General features: G+C 44.8%; 1 protein-coding gene across 3 annotated transcripts in view; it reads left to right on the forward strand.

Moving 5' to 3' along the window:
• The window catches only part of lrrk2 (leucine-rich repeat kinase 2), a 37,898-nt gene that overhangs the window by 9,796 nt on the left and 8,190 nt on the right, over positions 1-19,912 (forward strand). For 2 of the 3 annotated variants that reach the window (XM_019894767.1, XM_019894766.1), the window contains 30 exons: positions 2,228-2,365; positions 2,887-3,021; positions 4,948-5,079; positions 6,185-6,304; positions 6,967-7,139; positions 7,206-7,285; positions 7,445-7,551; positions 8,507-8,761; positions 8,830-8,957; positions 9,051-9,195; positions 9,270-9,409; positions 9,611-9,742; positions 10,610-10,780; positions 10,950-11,211; positions 11,625-11,810; positions 11,871-11,983; positions 12,732-12,795; positions 12,882-13,078; positions 14,338-14,588; positions 14,678-14,829; positions 14,905-14,998; positions 15,677-15,863; positions 15,975-16,156; positions 16,345-16,574; positions 16,670-16,797; positions 17,402-17,620; positions 17,695-17,896; positions 18,497-18,585; positions 19,262-19,443; positions 19,700-19,854. In XM_019894767.1, coding sequence (XP_019750326.1) covers positions 2,228-2,365; positions 2,887-3,021; positions 4,948-5,079; positions 6,185-6,304; positions 6,967-7,139; positions 7,206-7,285; positions 7,445-7,551; positions 8,507-8,761; positions 8,830-8,957; positions 9,051-9,195; positions 9,270-9,409; positions 9,611-9,742; positions 10,610-10,780; positions 10,950-11,211; positions 11,625-11,810; positions 11,871-11,983; positions 12,732-12,795; positions 12,882-13,078; positions 14,338-14,588; positions 14,678-14,829; positions 14,905-14,998; positions 15,677-15,863; positions 15,975-16,156; positions 16,345-16,574; positions 16,670-16,797; positions 17,402-17,620; positions 17,695-17,896; positions 18,497-18,585; positions 19,262-19,443; positions 19,700-19,854 — 4,749 coding nt within the window. Of the gene's footprint in view, positions 1-2,227; positions 2,366-2,886; positions 3,022-4,947; positions 5,080-6,184; positions 6,305-6,966; positions 7,140-7,205; positions 7,286-7,444; positions 7,552-8,506; positions 8,762-8,829; positions 8,958-9,050; positions 9,196-9,269; positions 9,410-9,610; positions 9,743-10,609; positions 10,781-10,949; positions 11,215-11,624; positions 11,811-11,870; positions 11,984-12,731; positions 12,796-12,881; positions 13,079-14,337; positions 14,589-14,677; positions 14,830-14,904; positions 14,999-15,676; positions 15,864-15,974; positions 16,157-16,344; positions 16,575-16,669; positions 16,798-17,401; positions 17,621-17,694; positions 17,897-18,496; positions 18,586-19,261; positions 19,444-19,699; positions 19,855-19,912 lie in introns of all 3 variants that reach the window. The other variant, XM_019894765.1, reaches the window with a different exon arrangement.

Genomic DNA, 19,912 nt, shown 5'->3' on the forward strand with positions numbered 1-19,912 from the left:
TTTTTTTTTTTTTTTTAATAGACTGGTATTGTTTGCACAACTAAAATAGTGCAAATACACCTTTCAAATTTCTGTACACGGGGAAGGTTTTAAGTAGCATATTATTTACTGTCATGCAAACATAAAACGAGTTAACTTGTACCACGTAGTAACGTAAGCTTAGAGGTACCCTGGGAAAGAACATAAACGTAACTTGTACCACGTATTGTCTTAAGCTAAGACACAATCCTTAGAAGCGACATAGACGTCATTTGTAACTAGAAGTAACTGGAGCAAAGAGTAACAAGTAGGAAATTATATCCAACTTGTACCAGCAACATCTTGTACATGTTAGTAACTTGAGCCAATGCGTAACCCAGGAAGTAACACATAAAAATAGATTGTAACTTGACGTAACTTCAAAGTAACGTTGAAGTAACCAAGCAGTGACTTCAGCTGAGATGTCACCTAGGAAGTAAGGTCAAAGTAACTTGTAACTGTCAGTGACCAGGGCTAAGACATAAGCCTAACTTAGGAAGCTATCGACAGTAAAAATGAGTTAAACCAGGTAAAAACTTGTACAGTATCTTGAAGTGTCTTGAGCCAGTACACAACCGAGAAAGTCAATGTACTGGAGATGGAAGTTGTAGCCTACCAGGTTGTAACTTGAGTTAAAAGTTAAGCTAGGAAACAACATGACAGTCTCTTGGAAGTAGCATTAGCATGCAGTAGTAAGTAAATTGAACGAAAAGATTACCTACAAAGTACACAGGAAGTAATGTAGCAGTAACTTTTACTTGGAAGTAACTTAGGCCAAGACGTAACCTAGCAAGTAACTTAGAAGTAGTTTGTATTTATCTTAGTAATTGGAACTAAAGATGTAACCTTATGTAATGTATAGCACATTTTACAAAGCAATAACTTGTACCTTGACGTGACATGAGCTAAGTTACGTCTAGGTACAATTAATGTGAAAGTGAAATTTGACTTGCTTAGCCTAAAAGTATGCTTATTAATGTCATAAATTAAACATGACATTTGTTTAGTTGATGAATGAGGCCAATTGTTTAAACAGCAGGAAATGTCTCCCGCTTCGTATATACTTCTGAACAAGATCTTTCCGTCCGCACAAATTTTCACATGCCGTATAATGCATTCAACAAATTCTTGGCCACTAATGTGTTTCGACGTGCAAAACAACCATTAAGCCTCAGGCGCTGTCATTGAACCGCACAATTAAGACGCTTTCCAAATGCAATTAGCTTACATTTAATCTGGGAGTTTCCCATTTGTTCAAGTGCTTTAATTAAGAAAGGGTGCTCAATTATTTCGCTTGTGGAAATGTACAATGCTCTCACTGTCTGGTGCGTTTCCTTTGTTGAGACAAATCTTGCCGCTCAACCCAACTCGACTGTATTTAAAACAACCAGAGCTGCAGACTAAAGCAAAAATCATTCAGATGACAACAAACAATAAAAACAAATACAGTAGGAAGCACAAAAACAATCAAACTAAAAATCAATAGTGTCTGGTCCGCACACAACGTTTCCTTTGTTGAGACAAATCTTGCCGCTCAACTCAACTCGACTGTATTTAAAACAACCAGAGCTACAGACTAGTGGAGCAAAAATCATTCAGATGACAACAAACAATAATAACAAATACAGTAGGAAGCACAAAAACAGTCAAACTAAAAATCAATAGTGTCTGGTCCGCACACATGAGGCACCGGGCAGGGGCGGAGGAGCTCAGAGAGGTAAGGTGGGGCGAGGCCATTTAAAGATTTGAAAACAAATAGCAGGATCTTAAAAAGAACTCTAAAATGTATGGGGAGACAGTGAAGGGATGCCAGAGGAGGAGTTATGTGCTCCCGCTGACGAAAATAATATTTTTCCAGGTCATGCATCTGCTGATATTTGTCGCTAAGCAGAGTTCACAGCGCTGAATCATAACTGAGGCAAGAACATAAACATAAACCTAGAGCAATAAGAATTTTGGATTTTGTCCAAGGACATACTATTAATTACGTGATAAATATTTCTCGACATGTCAATCCTGGGTGGAATTTAGGGCTGCAACATTACGACCAGAATGATAATAATGACTATCGGTACTTTGATCAATAAAGTACTCAAGATTGTTCATCAAAATTGCTGCTCATCTAAATTTTTGTTAATTTTTAAATAAACTTGACTTGTTGGAGCACACGAGACATCATCGTGTTTTTTTTTTTCCCCTTCTCACGCAGATGCCATTGCTCTGCTGCTGCTGGAAGACGAGGAGGAGGACGTGTTCGGCCTAGTGGTGCGGGCCATGAAGGCTTTCCCCACCGGTGAGGAGGTGCAGCTCCAAGGCTGTCGAGCTCTGCAGGCGCTCCTTCATCGAGGTGAGTCTGAAGTGATTGGTCGTGCTCATTCGACGTGTGACAACAGATTATTTTCCATGCTCTGTCAATGCTGTCAAACTTAACAAGCAAACAAAAAACATGCATTGGGCCATACAACAATGTCAAGAATGAAGCCGACCGACCTTCATGACTTTGTATTCATCAGCCATACGTTGCCACCTTTGGAATGCAATGTTAGGTGTGGAGCAGACAGAATTTCAATAAATGCTATTTTTGTTGTTATAAAGCTCACACGTTACCTTTTTTTTTTTTTTTTTTTTTTTTTAATAAACAGATTTTCAGCAACTGTGAAATTTACGCATTACACTTAAAGCAGATGATTGGCAAAAAGTCATGCGCATGACTGTTTCTTCAGACTATTAGTACGGAAGTATTTCAAGAAAAGTACATTTTGTATTAAATTATTTTATGCCTCTGATATTGAATACATCACAGCTTTTTCGTTTTCTTTCTTTTTTTTTTTTTTTTTTTTTTTACACGAATTTATTGTGATGTTGCAGTAAGTGATGAGCACCTGGTGGAGTTTGTGGAGAACCAAGACCACTTGGTGGTTCTCGCTGCACTACATGGGTTCCCCGGCAACCCAATGCTGCTACTTCAGGCCATGAAGGTTCTCCTCCCCCTGTCAAGACCCAGTAAGACCCTCCTCAATCATTATGACCACAATACCATCAAGTATACATATTGTGGAACTCTTACAGCAGCCTGTCAATCTGTCAGTTTGTCATTAAACGTGAAGTTGCGACAAGCTTGGCCGACATGCAACGCATTTTTTTTCGTTGCCATCTGGCATCCGTAATGTAAATCTAGCTGAGTTTGGCTCCCAGTCAACTACCTCGAAAACAAAACATCCAGCAAGCACTTAAGGGCTCTGGTTTCACAGAAAGCACATCTATTGCAATGCGCAAATGCGACCGAGGCTGATTTCCATACCAGCGCATGGCAGGCTGCGCGTTTGCAAATTTTCCAGACCTGTCGAAGCCAACCTGGGTGTTAATAACTTGACTTGCCTGGCATATGTGTCAAAAGCACATGTCGACAGTTTTTAACCGCCGCCTCACGCTTTTCAGTGACTTGGCGTGAATACTTGAATGCGGAGGTGTGCGTGCCATGCTAATGCTAATGCTCGTTGCCTCGTTAACGGGCGGCTCTATTTTCAACTCTTTTTGCCTCGGTCCTCATAATGACTTCCATTGATAAACTACTATTGTAAGGGTGGGGCAAATTTCAGTTTTTCTCTGGCTCCCATGTGTGTGTAATTACTGTCCTCTTTGAATATGTTTACGTTCACATTGCCCTGTGTGGAAGCGCATGTCTCTGCTGAGTAATGCAGGGACTTATTTAGCCTCGCACAAATGTAATTAATTATCCGCTCTCTGCGATTTTGCTTGACGAAGACTCTGATTTACACAGTGTGGGAAAGTACCCCACCGATTGTGTCATGGCGTTTATTCCCACTCGCTTTCTATGAGGTCGCAAACCACTAGGCGACTTGGAATTCTAGAAAAGTTGGTCGGATGATGATAATAATTCACACATAGCGTCTTGAACCGCAACAAGGGCACAAACAACTGATAAACATATAATTTGCACCGCATTGGGAACATTGGGCCTATCCATCAAGTATGAACTCCCACACTCATATCCTGCTGAAATAATGCAGAACATGAGGAAATGACATAAGCTATACATTTTAGCGTTGCAAATCGGCCCGTGCTAATTGCTTTCGTTCGGGGCTCACTTAGGGAAATTCCTTAGTTGGAGCTCATCAAGGCGGGCGGCCCGGTGGTCGAGTGCTTAGTGACCTCTCAGAGCAGAGGTGCAGGGTTCGATTCCGGCTGCGGCCTCTCTGTGTGGAGCATGTTCTCCTGTGCCTGTGTGGGTTTTCTCCAGGCACTCCGGTTTCCTCCCACAATGCTCCGCCCAACATCGAATGGCGGAGGCAAAAATGCTTCGCAAGTCGCCTAACTGTCTAGTTCGGTGCATGCCAACTTTTGAGTCACACATATTTGTACGTCTGGTAAAATCTGGGTGTGTTTAATTGAACTCAAGGCTATTGTTTTCACCAGTGTGCCCAAGGCACATTCGCACGAGCACTCAGGGTTAGTAACAAAAAAAAAAAACAGCATCTCAGGAAAGTGTCGAGACTTCCTCCCCTGTGTGTGTCATCTGGGATGAGCTTCTGATTGGGATTCATTTCAGTGAATTCAAGTACAAGCTCTGCAACTAATTCAAAATGACCTACTTCAAATTTCGGGCCTGGTGTAAATGTAGACGCATCCATACAATTTAATGTTGAGTGGGGAAAGTATACTTGCAGGAGTTTGGTGGGCAGGAACCAGCCCATTAACAGTAATTCCCACAGAAAGTCATCATGAAAGAGCAGAAGCTGTGATAAGAAACAATTTCTTTACTTTTCACTCAATCAAGCTGTGTCCCAGTACTTCTTGACAATGTATCATATCCAAACATGACAGAACACTGGCTACTAACTTTACTTAACGTCTTCTAATTGAAATGTATTGACCTTACTCTCAAAGTACGATGATGTCTACTTGCAGGCAGTAACGTGGAGATCTTGATGTCCGGCAGCGCTCGCTGCTATTGTGCGCTCATCTCGGCCATGGACGCCTTCCCGCAGGATGAGGAGCTCCAGGAGACAGCGTGCTGCCTGTTCCGGAGATTCACATCAGGTCAGGAGAATAATGACAGTTTGTTATGATTTGAATAATAAAGATGCAAAATCTTCAGCATGTCCGTCACGCATGCTTTGGCAAGTGGAAAAACAAAATAAAATGAGAGTTCTTGCAGTGTACGGGAAATTCTGTTGATTGTAATGAATACTATAAGTTCCCGATCCACCTCACCATGTGAACATTTCCAATATAGAGAGAATGTAAAATAAATTTGTGATATAATAATTTAAAAAAAAAACTTGTAAGCCACCTTTTACAGCGAGATGACTTGAAAACAATAAATTCCAAGCATAAAATGCATAGAAAATACTTTGTTATCTCTGTGTTAGATATCTGTCTTGAGCTGGCGGGCCTTGAGGCTGTGGTGTGTGATGTCAGCAAGCGGGAGGGAGGGAAATTGGCCAGTTTGGCTTCCGCCAGGAGTGTCAAACTCATTTTTGTCACGGTCCACATTGTAGTGAGCATTTCCCTAGGAGGGCCGTTATGACTGTGAAAACATATCAAGAAATCAAGAATAATGGTTCATTCAACCATTGTTTCAGTTTGTGGAATTAGGGGTTTGCTAACAAGAAAATGCTTACAATATCTGGCATATTTATTACATATGAGAAGTTGAAATTTTGGTACAGGTTTTAGCAATCATCGCAGAAGTTGACATGTTTGATTTGCTTTCGCGGGCCACATAAAATGATGTGGTGGGCCAGATCTGGCCCCCCGGGCCTTGGGTTTGACTTACTCTATCTGGGTGTGAGCTTGCAGTGCTTAATAATAAATAAATAAATAAATAAATAAAATCCACAGCACATTCAGCCACATGCATGTGTCGTTACTATGATAAATATGCATGGGGGCGATGGGGTGGGGGGGTTGGTGTGGCGTGTTTGTAAATCAATAACATGCAGCGATAACAGCGTTGAACAAAAAGATCAAGTATGACAATGGAGGCTTCCGTGTTTGGATTGCGTGAACTGGGATAACATTGTGACAAAGGTTCATGTCAGTTGATTGGGCAGGTCGATTTGATTGATCTCTTTGCGCCTGCGTGTTCAATTGTGTGTTTGCATGTACGTGTGTGAACGGTTGCGCGTGTGTGGCCACTCAGAGAGCTACTACAACATCCTGGTGCTGAACGGCGTGACCCGGGTAGCGGTAAGGGCCTGCCGGACGTTCCCCTGCAACGCCACGTTACAGGCCGCCGCCCTCTCCTGCCTGGCAGACCTCAGTGAGGCCACACAAGCAAACACACACACACACTCATTAACACGTGCACACATTCAAAACGAGAACCATCAGACTCATTATTGCACTTCATACAAAAAAGCTGAACGGCCAAACCTGCTTGAACTCAATGGCTGACTTTTTACTAAAGGCTCAACCAGGTTGGTTTGGTCCCATCGTGTCTTGGATTTGACCTTGTTAAGAACCAAGTACAACATAGCCTATGATCAAATTTAGTTTCTTACTTTGACTGTTTATCACGTCCTCACAGAGCTGGTGTTTCAATTAAGGTGTTTCATTATGCCGCTGGCTCTGCATGGAAAGCCCTGCAAGCTGAATTCAAGACTATTGACAGTTTCATTGAACCAAAAAAAAAACAAACCCAAAACTCGAGCGCATTGGGTTATGTTTTTAAATCAGATGGCATACTTGTGTTTTTTAATATCTTTTTTATCTTTCATTCTTTATTTGGATTTATTTTACGAACGTTTTTGTTCTGTACTGTAAAAATTCTACTGCCTCTTCATCAGATCACTTAAAAAAAAAAATGCCGGGTTAAATGTAAATCGAATACCATTAAAACCATGTACAGTGCAAAAGATACAAAATACACACAAAACATAGACAAAGCAATTACATGAAAACGTGTGACGTTGTGCTCTTTAGCATCCAGCATGGTGCAGAGTAGAGCGGCGGCCGAGCAGGGTTTGGAGGACGGCGAGGCGGAGGAGAACCGCGGGGGCAGCTCGGAGCATGTGGAGGACTTGGACTTAGACCTGGGCTGGATGGGGGTCTGCTGCACCGCACTGGATGTCCATGCCGCAGATCCACATGTTCAGGTCGGGCGTAGCAAATCCATCCTCGAAAATGAATGAAACGTAAAGAAACCCAATGCCTCCTTGCAGGAAGCTGCATGCTGGGCCATTCACAGTCTGTTGGTGCACGGAGCAGGAAGGAGGCATCCAGAAGAGGAGCAGGATGATCGGTACTCTTCATCAATATTACATATACACCTCATGGACCAAAGTTTTTTTTTTTTTTTTTTATCGATCCATTGATTAGGAGATGTGACTCAACATTTTTGCTCGTAAAGTGTCAAGAGTTGATAACCATTCTGTGGTCCAAATTGTGCATATCTTTTCAGGACTCCTGTTCACAGACAGCTGATGGCGGCCATGTTGCTTCACTCGTCCTCCCCCTCCGTCTTCGAGGCCGCCACCAGTGCCATCGCCATGCTGGTCAAGCAAAATCGTAAATGGGCCACTCACACACACACACACACACACACACACACACACACACACGTATAAACACATTCGGCATTTACAAATGCACAAGAAAGAACTCAGACAACGCACATACAGTACCAACTTTTAAATCTCAGATGGGGAGAAGGATCTAAATGCTGAACTCGGGGTGGGAAATCAGATTGTGATGCTTATATATTGATTGTGTGTTTACAAACATGGTGCAGGGAGTTTCTGGGTGAAGGAAAACAGTTCTTGTTTGGTGGCAGGTGACTGTGCGCTGAGTCCAAGCAAGCAAGGAACAGGATGCAAAGCTGGCATGCGGAGAGCGAAAACAGGAAGCAGACAGGAGACAAAAATGCGCGGACATGGCAGGATAACTATCATGAATTCAAGGCAGCAAAGGCAAAGTGGCTGGGATATTCAAACTCGACATTGAGTGTTGACGATCTAGTGACAAGGTTACATAGAAAATGCTCACACTCATTGACACAAAGACACGTAAAATGCACAAAAATATTTGAAATGCATAGAAACATGCATGTTCAAGCCTTACAGGATGAATACACACACAATGCATGTGCAACAAAACAGATACACAAAAGCAAACACGCAAAGCATACACAGGCAATGGTAAAAAAGGAGGAGGAGGATAGGGACCGGGCTGCCCCATGAATAGTGAAAATCCGGGAACAATTTGCACCCATTCAATCGGATATATAAATGTAAAAAATGAAATTAATGTATTTTTACTCGGATCATTTTTAATATAACACCATGACATGGTCCCCCCCTCAAAAAAATTTGCAAATGTACAAATAATGAATTTTTTTTTTTTTAAGCCTGCAAACAGGTGAATCGGCAGGTTCCGACAGAAAATATACAGGGGTCCTCTCTACGTGCACAGATACCTTTTAATTACTTTATATTTAAAGGAATATCTTACTTTGGTGTTGTAGCTAAGATGCGCTCCACGCTGCTGTCCAGCGGCCTCCATGTCAATGTGGCGGAGATGATGAAGAGGCACCTAGCCTCGGTCCAGGTGTCGGTCAGCGCCTGCCGCCTGCTGAGCCTCCTCTTTCAGGGCCGGACGGCCGGCCTGGACGAGCTCAACATGGCCGTGGGTCAGATCCTGAGTGTCATGAAGTTCCACAACTTCCAGCCGGAGGTTCAGCTGGAGGCCCTGCGGGCCAGCCTGGTCTTCCTCTGTCCAGGTATGATTCAGTCAGTAGACCTGAAGTCAAAATGCTCCTGCTGCATGCGGCATGCTAAACTTTCCCAGACCGGAGTTTACGAGAGCACGGCGCCTCGGTGGCAGACCCCGACATGGTCGATGTGTCCCTGAAGGTCCTAAAGAACCAGTGTGTGGTGGAGGGAGCGCATGCAGTCTACCTGGAGGTTCTCAATAGGGTACAAATGCCACAGTGTCATGACCGTCTGGCACAATATGACAGCGGTGCCTCTGTATTGTCATTCTGGGACCGGTTTCTTCTGTCTGTTCAGTTCATCAGGTGTCCGACCATCCAGGTGTGCGGCTTTAAGGTGCTCTCCGCTCTGGCTGACTGCTCAGGTGCAGTGGACCTGCTCTGCCAACAAGGGGCCATTGACACGGTGCTCCACACGCTGCAGATGTTCCCGCAGGATCGAGGTGCGCTCATATAATCCCTGGTCCAAAAGATAAATAGATAAAATGAAAATTCATGCTTCCTTCCTATCCGACAGAAATTCACTACTGGGGTCTGACCCTGCTCAGCTTCCTGGTGTCCAAGAAGAAGCTCTCCAGGATGATTGTCCCCGTCCTGGCCTCAGTCTTGGTGGCCTCACTGGGCCAGTACAAGGAGGATTATGACTTGCTGCTCAAGGTATCGAGCATCCAGCATCATTTGCGGCTCACGTGCCTTCGAATGTCACAGATTTTCATTTGATTTCAACTCTAGTGTGACGATTAAAGACTGACTTAAAATGGGAGAAAACATTAGAAACAATTTGTGCCTTCATTCAAGCCAACACATTTTGGAGTATATATTTTTTTCTTTTACAAACTCTGCATGTGTCTTCCGCAGTGTTTCCAGGTGGCATTGAGGATGCTGGATGCCTGTTCAGGATCGGCTATGGAGCTGCAGAGGGAAGACTTCGACCGTCAGATATTCCAGCACCTCCGAGAGTCTGACATTCCTGAGCATGGCAAGAATCCAGTATGTCACAACACAGAGACTTGGTTAGAGCAAGGTTATTTTTAGTTTACCAAAATGAATGAAACAACATTTTCATTCACCAAATAACAAATCAAAACAAAATTTAAAAGCATTTTTAAAAACAAAAACTAACTGAAATGACATTTTATGTTTACAAAACCTCCTAAAAGTAACTATAATTGCACTGAAAATGCCCTTTGGTTTCATCTTTGGCGACTGGGGATGATTTTAAAATTATTATTTTTTATTTCGGTACTGCGGCACGGGCATTAGCCAGAGGAAGGTCGAACAGTCGTCTGGGAGTTGTGGTCCTTATACTGTCTGTTGCTGAGTCAAAAATATCGTATATTCTACACCGGGTTTAATATTCCTCAAGAGGAATCCAAGCCACAAATCCACTTTAGAAAGTGGCAACTTGGCAAAAAAGGGATCGAAAGCGAGACCATCTTGGTTTACACATTAGGGTTGTGATGCATCTAACTTTTGAAGCACCATGATGCGCCTGCTGATTCAAAATCTTTTCTTACAGTCCCTGTGTTTGATTTGTGGATGATTGTTTTGAAGACGTTTTTTAAATAATATTATTACTTACAGTTTTTGTTTCGTCTTACATGAAAGAACTACGCAAAATGAAAAAACAAAAACTAATACTAAAATAAATTTTAAAAATACAAGTGATAAAAAAAAAAAAAAACTAGAGCGCTCTGAAAGCAAATTAAAGCTTACTGAGCTTGAAAAAATACCACTCAAAACAAAATAAAAATGAACTATAATGAAAATTCCAAATCTATTTTAACCCTGGATTAGAGAGATGACATTTTGAGACTGAAATGGACACTCCCCCTATCCCTGTTTGTATATCCACAGCTCCGTCGGTCAGCGTGTTTGGCTCTGTCCAAGATGTGCGCCAACTCGGAGCTGCACTACAACATGCTGGAGAAGGCGTGTGAGGACGGAGACACCGTCATGGCAGAGTGCCTCATCGAGCTCGGGGCCGACGTCAACAAGAAGACCAAAACGGAGTCGCTCATCTACCAGGTGTGCACACCAGTATTACATGGCTATTTATCAAACTTCTCTGCTCGCAAATAATGGAAAAATACCAACCCCCGTTTATCGGCCGGGACACATCCCAGGTGAAAATCTGGAATACACAGAGGCCATAACCCAAATTCTGACCCGTGCTTCGATTGGGTGTGTGGTCCAGGTGTGCGAGAAGGGAGGCCCGCTAGAACTGGTGCTGCTGTTGAGCCAAGGTGCCCACGAACAGCACCTGCGCCGGGCCCTTGCCGTCAGCGTGAAGCGCGGCGACGGGCCGATGGTCATCCAGCTGCTGGGCCGTCTGGGCCTGGACCTCAACAACAACGCCTTGTGTCTCGGTGGTTTTCGCCTCGGCCGACTGGACGCCGCCTGGCTCTGCCCCCTGCTGGCCCACCGAGGCAGGGTGCACAGTCTGCGCTACAGCAGCAGTAAGAAGGCTAAACAGGAACTTAGACTACATTCCACTGAAAGCACACCTGAACATCAGATGGGGTAATTTACCAGTAGGTGTGGCAAGGAGGAATTATAGAAACAAAGAATGATGTGGCCAATAGGCAGAAGCGCAGAACCTTGCAGAAAGGTTTTTGTCATGACTAAAACTGACTCTGCATCATCAATATCAGCCAAATCCCCTCTGACACTTTTGGACTCGGAAAGTAACGCCGATATTGGCGACCCTCAACTTCCAACTGTTTCTGATGCAGCACCCAACTCTTGCCGGTCAAATGATCATCGTTTTCACAACGATCTCGAGGTTGTCGCGATCGAAAATTGGGCAGAGATGGGAACAACCCAGAATAAAAACACATCAATTACGAAATGTGCGTTCTATGTTTCGAAGGTAAAGGAGCCGGCTTGGCACGCTACATTCACTCCTTGCAGCGCTCCAGGACCCCGGGAGCTCCTCTGAAGTCTCTGGGTGACCCCTGTCCGACGTCCGGATACATCTCTGACGAGAGCGATGACTCCAGCTTCAGTTTCCTCTCCGTGGACGAAGGCCTCTTCCTCGACGACATGGAGAGTGACGGTACGGATGGCATTTACTCACACCCGGTTGACGTGTTATTGATCCTTTTCGGTTCTCTAGGGAGCGATTCATTGACGGGGGTCTCCCTGAAGCCGCACAACAACTCCACAGAGGAGCTGAGGTGGGGCTCCTTCAATAGGAACCATGGACGCCGCCGACACGCCAGTGCGGAGGTACTTGAAATATAACATATACATATCAATGGGTAGGCATGGAAGAGGTTTTGCCCATCTTGACTGTGAATTTCCGGTTTATAAACCTTTGTAGTGACTAACACATCCCTGTAGATGGCAGTGTTGCTTCACTTTGGATTTGAGATCAACACAGCTTTTGAAGAGAAGATCAAGATTAGGTTATACGTTTCGCCATGTCACGTGAATTGGGGAGCATACACTTGAACAGAATTTGTTTATGCCATATATAGAATGTGTGCCGGTAGGCAGTACAAAGTGTGTGTCAAGAAAAAATTGGCGGTTCATCGGGTGAATGATGAATGACGAGTTAAAAAAAAACAAACATTGATGTTTAACTCGAACTACTCAGTGAGTCAGCATTGCTCTCCGCGCATTTCAAAGTTGTGTCTGTAAATAGATTATTTTTCCATCAAAAAAACTTTCGCAGTCTTGCTTTTGTTGTTCTATCATTTGAGGTGTCACAAAAACAAAACAAAAATTAGCGTTAAAGTCACCGTTCTGCTTGGTCAGAAATCGGTGTTTAAGATTAATCAACGCATGTTCCATTGGTGATTACCAAAGAACGGAAAAGCTGGAAACTATTTTGGTTTCTGGTGTAAGAAGAAAGTCTGCCCTTTCTTTTGGGAGGTCATTCAGTATTGATATGATCACAGAACACATCATTCTGTGGATACTGAAATATCGGATAATTTTTCTGTCCAACATTTTTAAACATTTCTTTCCCCAGAGTGGGCCAATTGATGGCGAACACACTGAACATGCACACAGACGATATGGAAGGCACCCAAAAAGTATTTGAACACATCTATTTTCATCGATGTTGTTTTTGATCCAGTTGTCACAAATGAAAACCAGTGGAGTGGGATTTCATTTCTAGCGTTCGGGTCTCTGGAGATTTCATCGGCGCTTCCCAAGGAGAAGGAGAGGATCCGCCTCCTGGACCTGTCGGGGAACGAGTTAGACTGCCTGTTGTGCCTGATGGACCACGGGCCGGTTCAGCAGCAGCTGGCTCACCTCCTGAGACTGGACCTGAGCCACAATGTCCTGCTGGAGTTTCCCCCTGCGCTCTGTCAGGTGCCAATAAGCCGCAATGCAAAATCTGTTCCAACTCTTACAGTAGCCCGGGTGCTTCAAAGACAAACTACGAGCAAGAGCCATCAAAAGAACTTTCGCAGTCTTGCTTTTGTTGTTCTATCGTTTGAGGTGTCACAAAAACAAAATCTATTAGCGTTAAAGTCACCGTTCTGCTTGGTCAGAAATCGGTGTTTAAGATTAATCAACGCATGTTCCATTGGTGATTACCAAAGAACGGAAAAGCTGGAAACTATTTTGGTTTCTGGTGTAAGAAGAAAGTCTGCCCTTTCTTTTGGGAGGTCATTCAGTATTGATATGATCACAGAACACATCATTCTGTGGATACTGAAATATCGGATAATTTTTCTGTCCAACATTTTTAAACATTTCTTTCCCCAGAGTGGGCCAATTGATGGCGAACACACTGAACATGCACACAGACGATATGGAAGGCACCCAAAAAGTATTTGAACACATCTATTTTCATCGATGTTGTTTTTGATCCAGTTGTCACAAATGAAAACCAGTGGAGTGGGATTTCATTTCTAGCGTTCGGGTCTCTGGAGATTTCATCGGCGCTTCCCAAGGAGAAGGAGAGGATCCGCCTCCTGGACCTGTCGGGGAACGAGTTAGACTGCCTGTTGTGCCTGATGGACCACGGGCCGGTTCAGCAGCAGCTGGCTCACCTCCTGAGACTGGACCTGAGCCACAATGTCCTGCTGGAGTTTCCCCCTGCGCTCTGTCAGGTGCCAATAAGCCGCAATGCAAAATCTGTTCCAACTCTTACAGTAGCCCGGGTGCTTCAAAGACAAACTACGAGCAAGACTCTGTTTTACTCTGAAAGACCAAATTTGAACTGCATATCTCTGTACCTTCTTAAAATAATGGCCTAAGTCATTTGTTGACCCCCGCCCCCCAAAAAAAAAAATCACAGATCATTCAAAAACAGGTAATTCAATTCTACCCATGCAATGATTAATAAATATAGTGTAATCAATACTTGGTTCAACTTTTTGTGTTTTCTAAAAAAAAAAAATGGACAAAAAAAGAACAACAATAACCTAACTTGACAGTCAGGCGAGAGAAAATGAGAAACATTTGTAAGTTTTGTTGTCACCTGGAGGCGGAGCATGGCAAAAAATATTGGTGATTGCCATTATTAGTTTGCAGGGCATGTCGACAACGTTAGCTAGCGCGCCATCAAACACAGACACTAAAAATTCAGCTTCACAACCTCAACTTGCTGTTTTCTGGTGCAGAGTTTAAGCAGCTTGACCCGACTGGACCTGCAGGGCAATCAGCTTCAGTCCCTTCCGGCGGAGCTCCTCGCGTTGCCGGCGCTCGCCACGCTCAACGTCTCGCGCAACTGCGTGGGCCCCCACCTCACCTTTGACGCTTCGGCCGCCTGTCCGTCCCTGCGGCAGCTCAACTTGTCCTTCAACAAGCTGACCGCCTTCCCATGCCAGCTGGGGCGGGCCACACAGCACCTCGAGGAGCTGCTGTTGGAAGGGTAGGAACCCCCCCACCCCACCCTAAATCGTCAGGTGCTAACAGTTCTCGGATGTCAGAACGATGTTGAGTGTTGGCTGCTGTCTTCAGGAACAACGTGGCCGATCTCCTCATGCCCCCGCCGCACCTCCCCGAGCTCAAACTGCTGGACGTGAGCAAGAACGCCGTGACGGACATCTCGCCAAGCTTTCTGACGGGCTGCCCCAAGCTGGAAATCTTCAACGCCTCCTCCAACAAAATAGGTGAGTGACTGGATTTGAAAACACAATATTAGGTACGCCCGTTCTGTCTCATAACAAGATAATTATCGGTTACAGATTCCTTGGAACAGCTCCCAGCAAAGCTCATCACTCTGAAACTTGCCAACAACAATTTCTCCGTCGTTTCTGATACCATACTCTGCCTGCCTAAGTGAGTGTGAATGCATGAATAAATTTTCATTGACCTTCTGACTTGTGATGCATTCTATCGTCAGTGTTCTGTGAAAAACACATACATCCATTTTTGTCATGGTTAAAATTTACGTGAATGGCCTTCCCACGTTTCGGGCATCCCAATCACATAAAAATTTTAACCATGACAAAAATGGAGATATGTGTTTTTCACAAGACATCCACGATCTTCTTCTTCTTCTCCTTTCGGCACATCCCTATTCAGGGGTCGCCACAGCGAGTCAGTAATTTCCATCCGCCCCTGTAAACCGTCCTACCAACTCGCATGGTCGTCTTGGCAAAAGTTTTACGCCGGATGCCATTCCTGACGCAACCCTCCCCATTTCTCCGGGCTTGGGACCGGCACTGGGGAACAGTGCACCCCCAGGGGAGGGCACTGCCCCCCAGCGGCTGGGTTACAAGACATCCACGATAGTATAGTGAATTGTGTATTTGTATGGTGTGGTTTATTATATTTTAAATTTTTTATTTAAATGTGATGTCTTTTTATTTATTTTTCAAACAATCATCACTCATCTATGATCACTGTTACTGTATATTGAGTGTATTTTCTTTTTAGGCTGGAGCAAAACAGTGTCAATGTGCAGCCAATATTTTTTCCATGCAATGAAACGATCACGTTTTTGTTTACCCGCAGCTTGAGATCAGTGGACATGAGAACCAATCACATTGCGGTATTACCGGGCCCGGGCTTGTGGCTGTCCAGTAACCTGCGCGAGTTGATGTTCAGCCACAACATCATCCACGAGCTGGATTTAAGCGGCCCCGTCCACAACTGGAGCCGACTGGAGAAGCTGCACTTGAGCAACAACAAGCTCACTGAGGTGAGATGAATGTTGGGCAGCTGCAGCAACCGAATCAAAGGAGCCCAAAAAAAAAAAAAGATCTTTTTTTTTTTTTTTAATTTTATTTTTTTTTATGGACGTTGGGATCAGATCCCGCCGGAGGTCGGTCTGCTGGAGGGTCTCACTTCTCTGGATGTGAGCCGCAACGCCGGACTGCGCTCCTTTCCCGACGAGATGGGCAGGCTGGGCAGACTTTGGGACCTGCCGCTGGACGGCCTGCGACTCCAGCTGGACCTTAAACTGATCGGAAGCAAAACCAAAGACATTGTCAGGTAGGACCTCGACGAGGATATGAACTCGGCTATTTGGAAATGGAGTGAAAAGTGAAGTTTTCAAGGGCTCTTCCTCCAGAACCGACCCGTCCCATCTTGGCTTTTGCATTATTTAATTGTATCTTATTCCTTCTTTTTTTCTGAGTATGTTTGTCTTGTCTTAAGAATATTCCTTCTCCCCTGTTCAGGTTTCTGCAGCAGCGTCTGAAGAAGGCCGTTCCCTATTACCGGATGAAGCTCATTGTGGTGGGGAATGCCGGCAGTGGGAAGAGCAGCCTGGTCCGTAAACTGATGAAGCTCAAGCGCTCGCAGCAGGCCTCCTCCAGGCGGATGGTCGGCACCACCGTGGACGTACGCGACTGGACCATCAAGGAGCGGGACAAGAAGAAGATGGTGCTGAACGTCTGGGACTTCTCCGGTGCGTCTTCGTCTCGTGCTTGCGGGTCAGGGTCAGCGGCAAGGCCTTTTCTGCCGGCCTAAACACTTGTGAACAATTGTCCGGGTTGTGAACAGGTGGCGACGAAGTGTGCAGCTCGCAGCCTCATTTCCTGTCCTCCAGAGCACTCTACCTGGTGGTGCACGACCTAAGCAGAGGAGCCCAGCAACTGGACGCGCTCAAGCCTTGGCTTTTCAACATCAAGGTTAGAATAAAGCGAAACCACCAACCTGAACCGAACCTCCGAACCTAATCGCAACGCACTGACCCACTCACACATCTGACCTCAATCCGCAAATCCAAGAACCCAAAGCCAAGCCCAAATCTCCTCTTTCCTCATGCCAACCATGACCGAATTCTAAACCTCGCCCCTTTTTGTAGCCAAATTAAATTAAACCGCCCTCTTTTTTTAATCAAAACCATTTTCTTCTTCCTCCTTCCTTCATTTTAAATCAAGCCAATGAAACGATAAAAACTGTTCTGAAATGTATTATTTTATTTTTTTACAGTGATGCTTGTCACGGATTAGAAAGTAACACGTTCTTCAAAAACACGCCGAATCTAACACATTAATGACTGCAGTTACATTGCAAAGTCACATTTCGTGATTCCAGATGTGTTATCAATGTTGGGAAGTAGATGACTTATACGACATTTACACTATGTTTCCGGTGGCCACGGCAACCCTGTTTCAGGCCACCATCGAAAAAAAAAACGAGCTGGGCAAACAAAACGGACCGTAATTGGCGTGAATGACAGGCAAATATATCTTTTTAAAAGTGTCCCAAATGTTTCACATCCTGTTGCAGGCGGTGGCTCCTTTCTCTCCGGTGATCCTGGTGGGAACTCACATGGACGTGAGCGATGACGTGGCGTTCCAAGCCTGCCTTACCAAGATCCGCGAGGAACTGCTCAACCACCAGGGCTTCCCGACCATCCAGAACTACTTCACCGTGTCGGCCTGCGACGACTCAGATGCCGTCGTCCGGCTGCGCAAGGCCATTGCCAAGGAGGCCGCTGACTTCAAGGTGGCTCGACGCTGACGTCATCCCGTCCAAATGCGTTTTGCCCACTCCCCGCCCCGTCTCCTTCCGTCCGGCAGATCCAGGGTCAGCCCGTGATGGGCCAGCTGGTTCCCGACAGCTACGTCGAGCTGGAACGCAGGCTTCTCCAGGAGAGGACCAGGGTTACGAAGGAGTTCCCCGTCCTCACGCGCCACCAGCTGCTGGAGCTCATCCAAGAGAGTCAGCTGCCGCTGGAGGAGGCGGAGCTTCCCCACGCCATCCATTTTCTCAGCCAAGCCGGTCAGTGTTAGGCTGCTAATAATTAGTGCATTAGCACCCTCTGTGCTGACAGATGGGCCAGGTCATTCGTATATGAGGTTAAAAAAAAAAAATTCAACAGAAGTAAATTTCAACAGTCATGTAAAAATGTCTCATTATTTATAATTATCTTTAAAGCAATTAATTAATCTACTCCTATTATTCAATTCTAGCCAATTATTGAATTTCATTTCATTAAAATGTCTTGGTAAAATAGTTTACTATACACTTATTTGTTTATTTTATTATTTACGATACAATGTTTGTAAAATTATTTTTCGTATTTAAATTTTATTTTATTTACAATATATCACTCAAACAATCATTTAATGGGAAATGAACGTTTAAAAAATATTAAGAACATTTGGATGGCCCAATTTGATGGAAAAAAACAAATGAACCAATATTTTTATCGCATTCTGGAGAGTGTAAATGCTTAGTCGACTACATCAAGGAACAGAAACTTACTATGCCCACCCTTGGGTCAGAGTCTGGTATGGCACATTAGCTCATCACCGTAAAATAAAGTCAAAAGCCTCAGTGTTAAGCCTTTTTTGTTTGTTTGTTTGCGTGTACCTTCAGGGGTCTTACTGCACTTTGACGATCCCACCCTCCAGCTCCAGGACCTCTACTTCATCGACCCGCAGTGGCTCTGCAACATCCTCTTGCAGGTTCGTCCTATTTTAGTGATTTCAATGTACAGTGTGTAGAATCTATTGCCATCTAGTGGTGAACCAATAGAACGCAATGACCTAAGAGCGGCTGAAAGCTCTGCTCTCCATCGTGCTGAGACAGGCAGACGGTACAGATAGGTGAAGGGATGAGGAGGATTTGAGGCAGCGAGAGGGAACGGAAATTCACAGACACAGTGAGCTATCGAGGATGACACCCAGACTCTTAAACTGAAGGGAGGGGGACACAGTGGAGCAGTCAATAGTGAGGGGCAAAGTATCGCCTTTGAATCAGCTGGATTTGGTACAGACAAGGAGGAGTTCTGTTTTATCGCTGTAGAGTTTGAGGAAGTTAAAGGTGAACCGAGATTTCATTTCTGAGAGGCAAAATGAGAGGGAGGAGGGTGGGAGGGAGCCGTCGGGTTTGCTGGGGAGGTAGAGCTGGGTGTCATCCGCGAAGCAGTGAAAGTGGATACCAAAGTTATGGAAAATTATTGCCAAGGTAGAGGAGGTAGATCATGAAGACGAGGGGCCCCAGGACAGAGCCCCGGGGCACACCTAAAGAGATAGTGGGGGCCTGTGAAGTGAAGGATTTGACTTGGATGAACTGATGGCCTTTCTTTCCAAATTTGTGCTTTGTCATCTAAAAGCAACACTTTGTTCTTATTGGGTGCAGAAACTGACCCTCAAGGATGGAGTGAAACATCCCCAAGGAGTCATTGAGCGCTCATCCGTGGAAAACTTTCTGCTAGAGGCCAAATGTTTCCCCAGCAGTCATGCCACGCACTACTTGAAACTTCTGGAGAAATTCCTGATCGCGCTACCCCTTGGAAAAGACCAGCTGCTTGTGCCCAACAGGTACACACACTGAGTCAGATGTGCACCACATTGGACACATCATAAGGTACACCTGCACTGTCTTGAAGAAATCTATGCTCGGAGAATAACGTCGGAGTATTACGAGAACACAGAACAAAATACTAATACCATCATAAATGGTTTAAAAAAATGTGTAAACTCCTCAAAAATGCTATGAAATCAACAACCTAAAGAATGTAGCCTGTTATAGATACCTTTTTTATATGATTCAACAATACTTTTTCTCTCCCTCCAGTTTATCAAAAGACAAGCCGAGTATTGAGCTGCCTCACTGCGAGAACTCGGAGGTGATCGTGCGAGAATACGAGATGCCGTACTTCCCCGCCGATTTCTGGCCACGACAGATCAGCCGCTTGCTGGAGGTCTCCGCTTATTTGCTTTACGGGAGAGGTAACGCACGCTTGCCTGTCACGCCTCTTCGTGTGGCCCTTGAACTCATTCACCTGGT

The sequence above is a fragment of the Hippocampus comes genome, unplaced genomic scaffold, assembly GCF_001891065.2.
Source record: "Hippocampus comes isolate QL1 unplaced genomic scaffold, H_comes_QL1_v1.1 scaffold319, whole genome shotgun sequence".
NCBI lineage: Eukaryota > Metazoa > Chordata > Actinopteri > Syngnathiformes > Syngnathidae > Hippocampus > Hippocampus comes.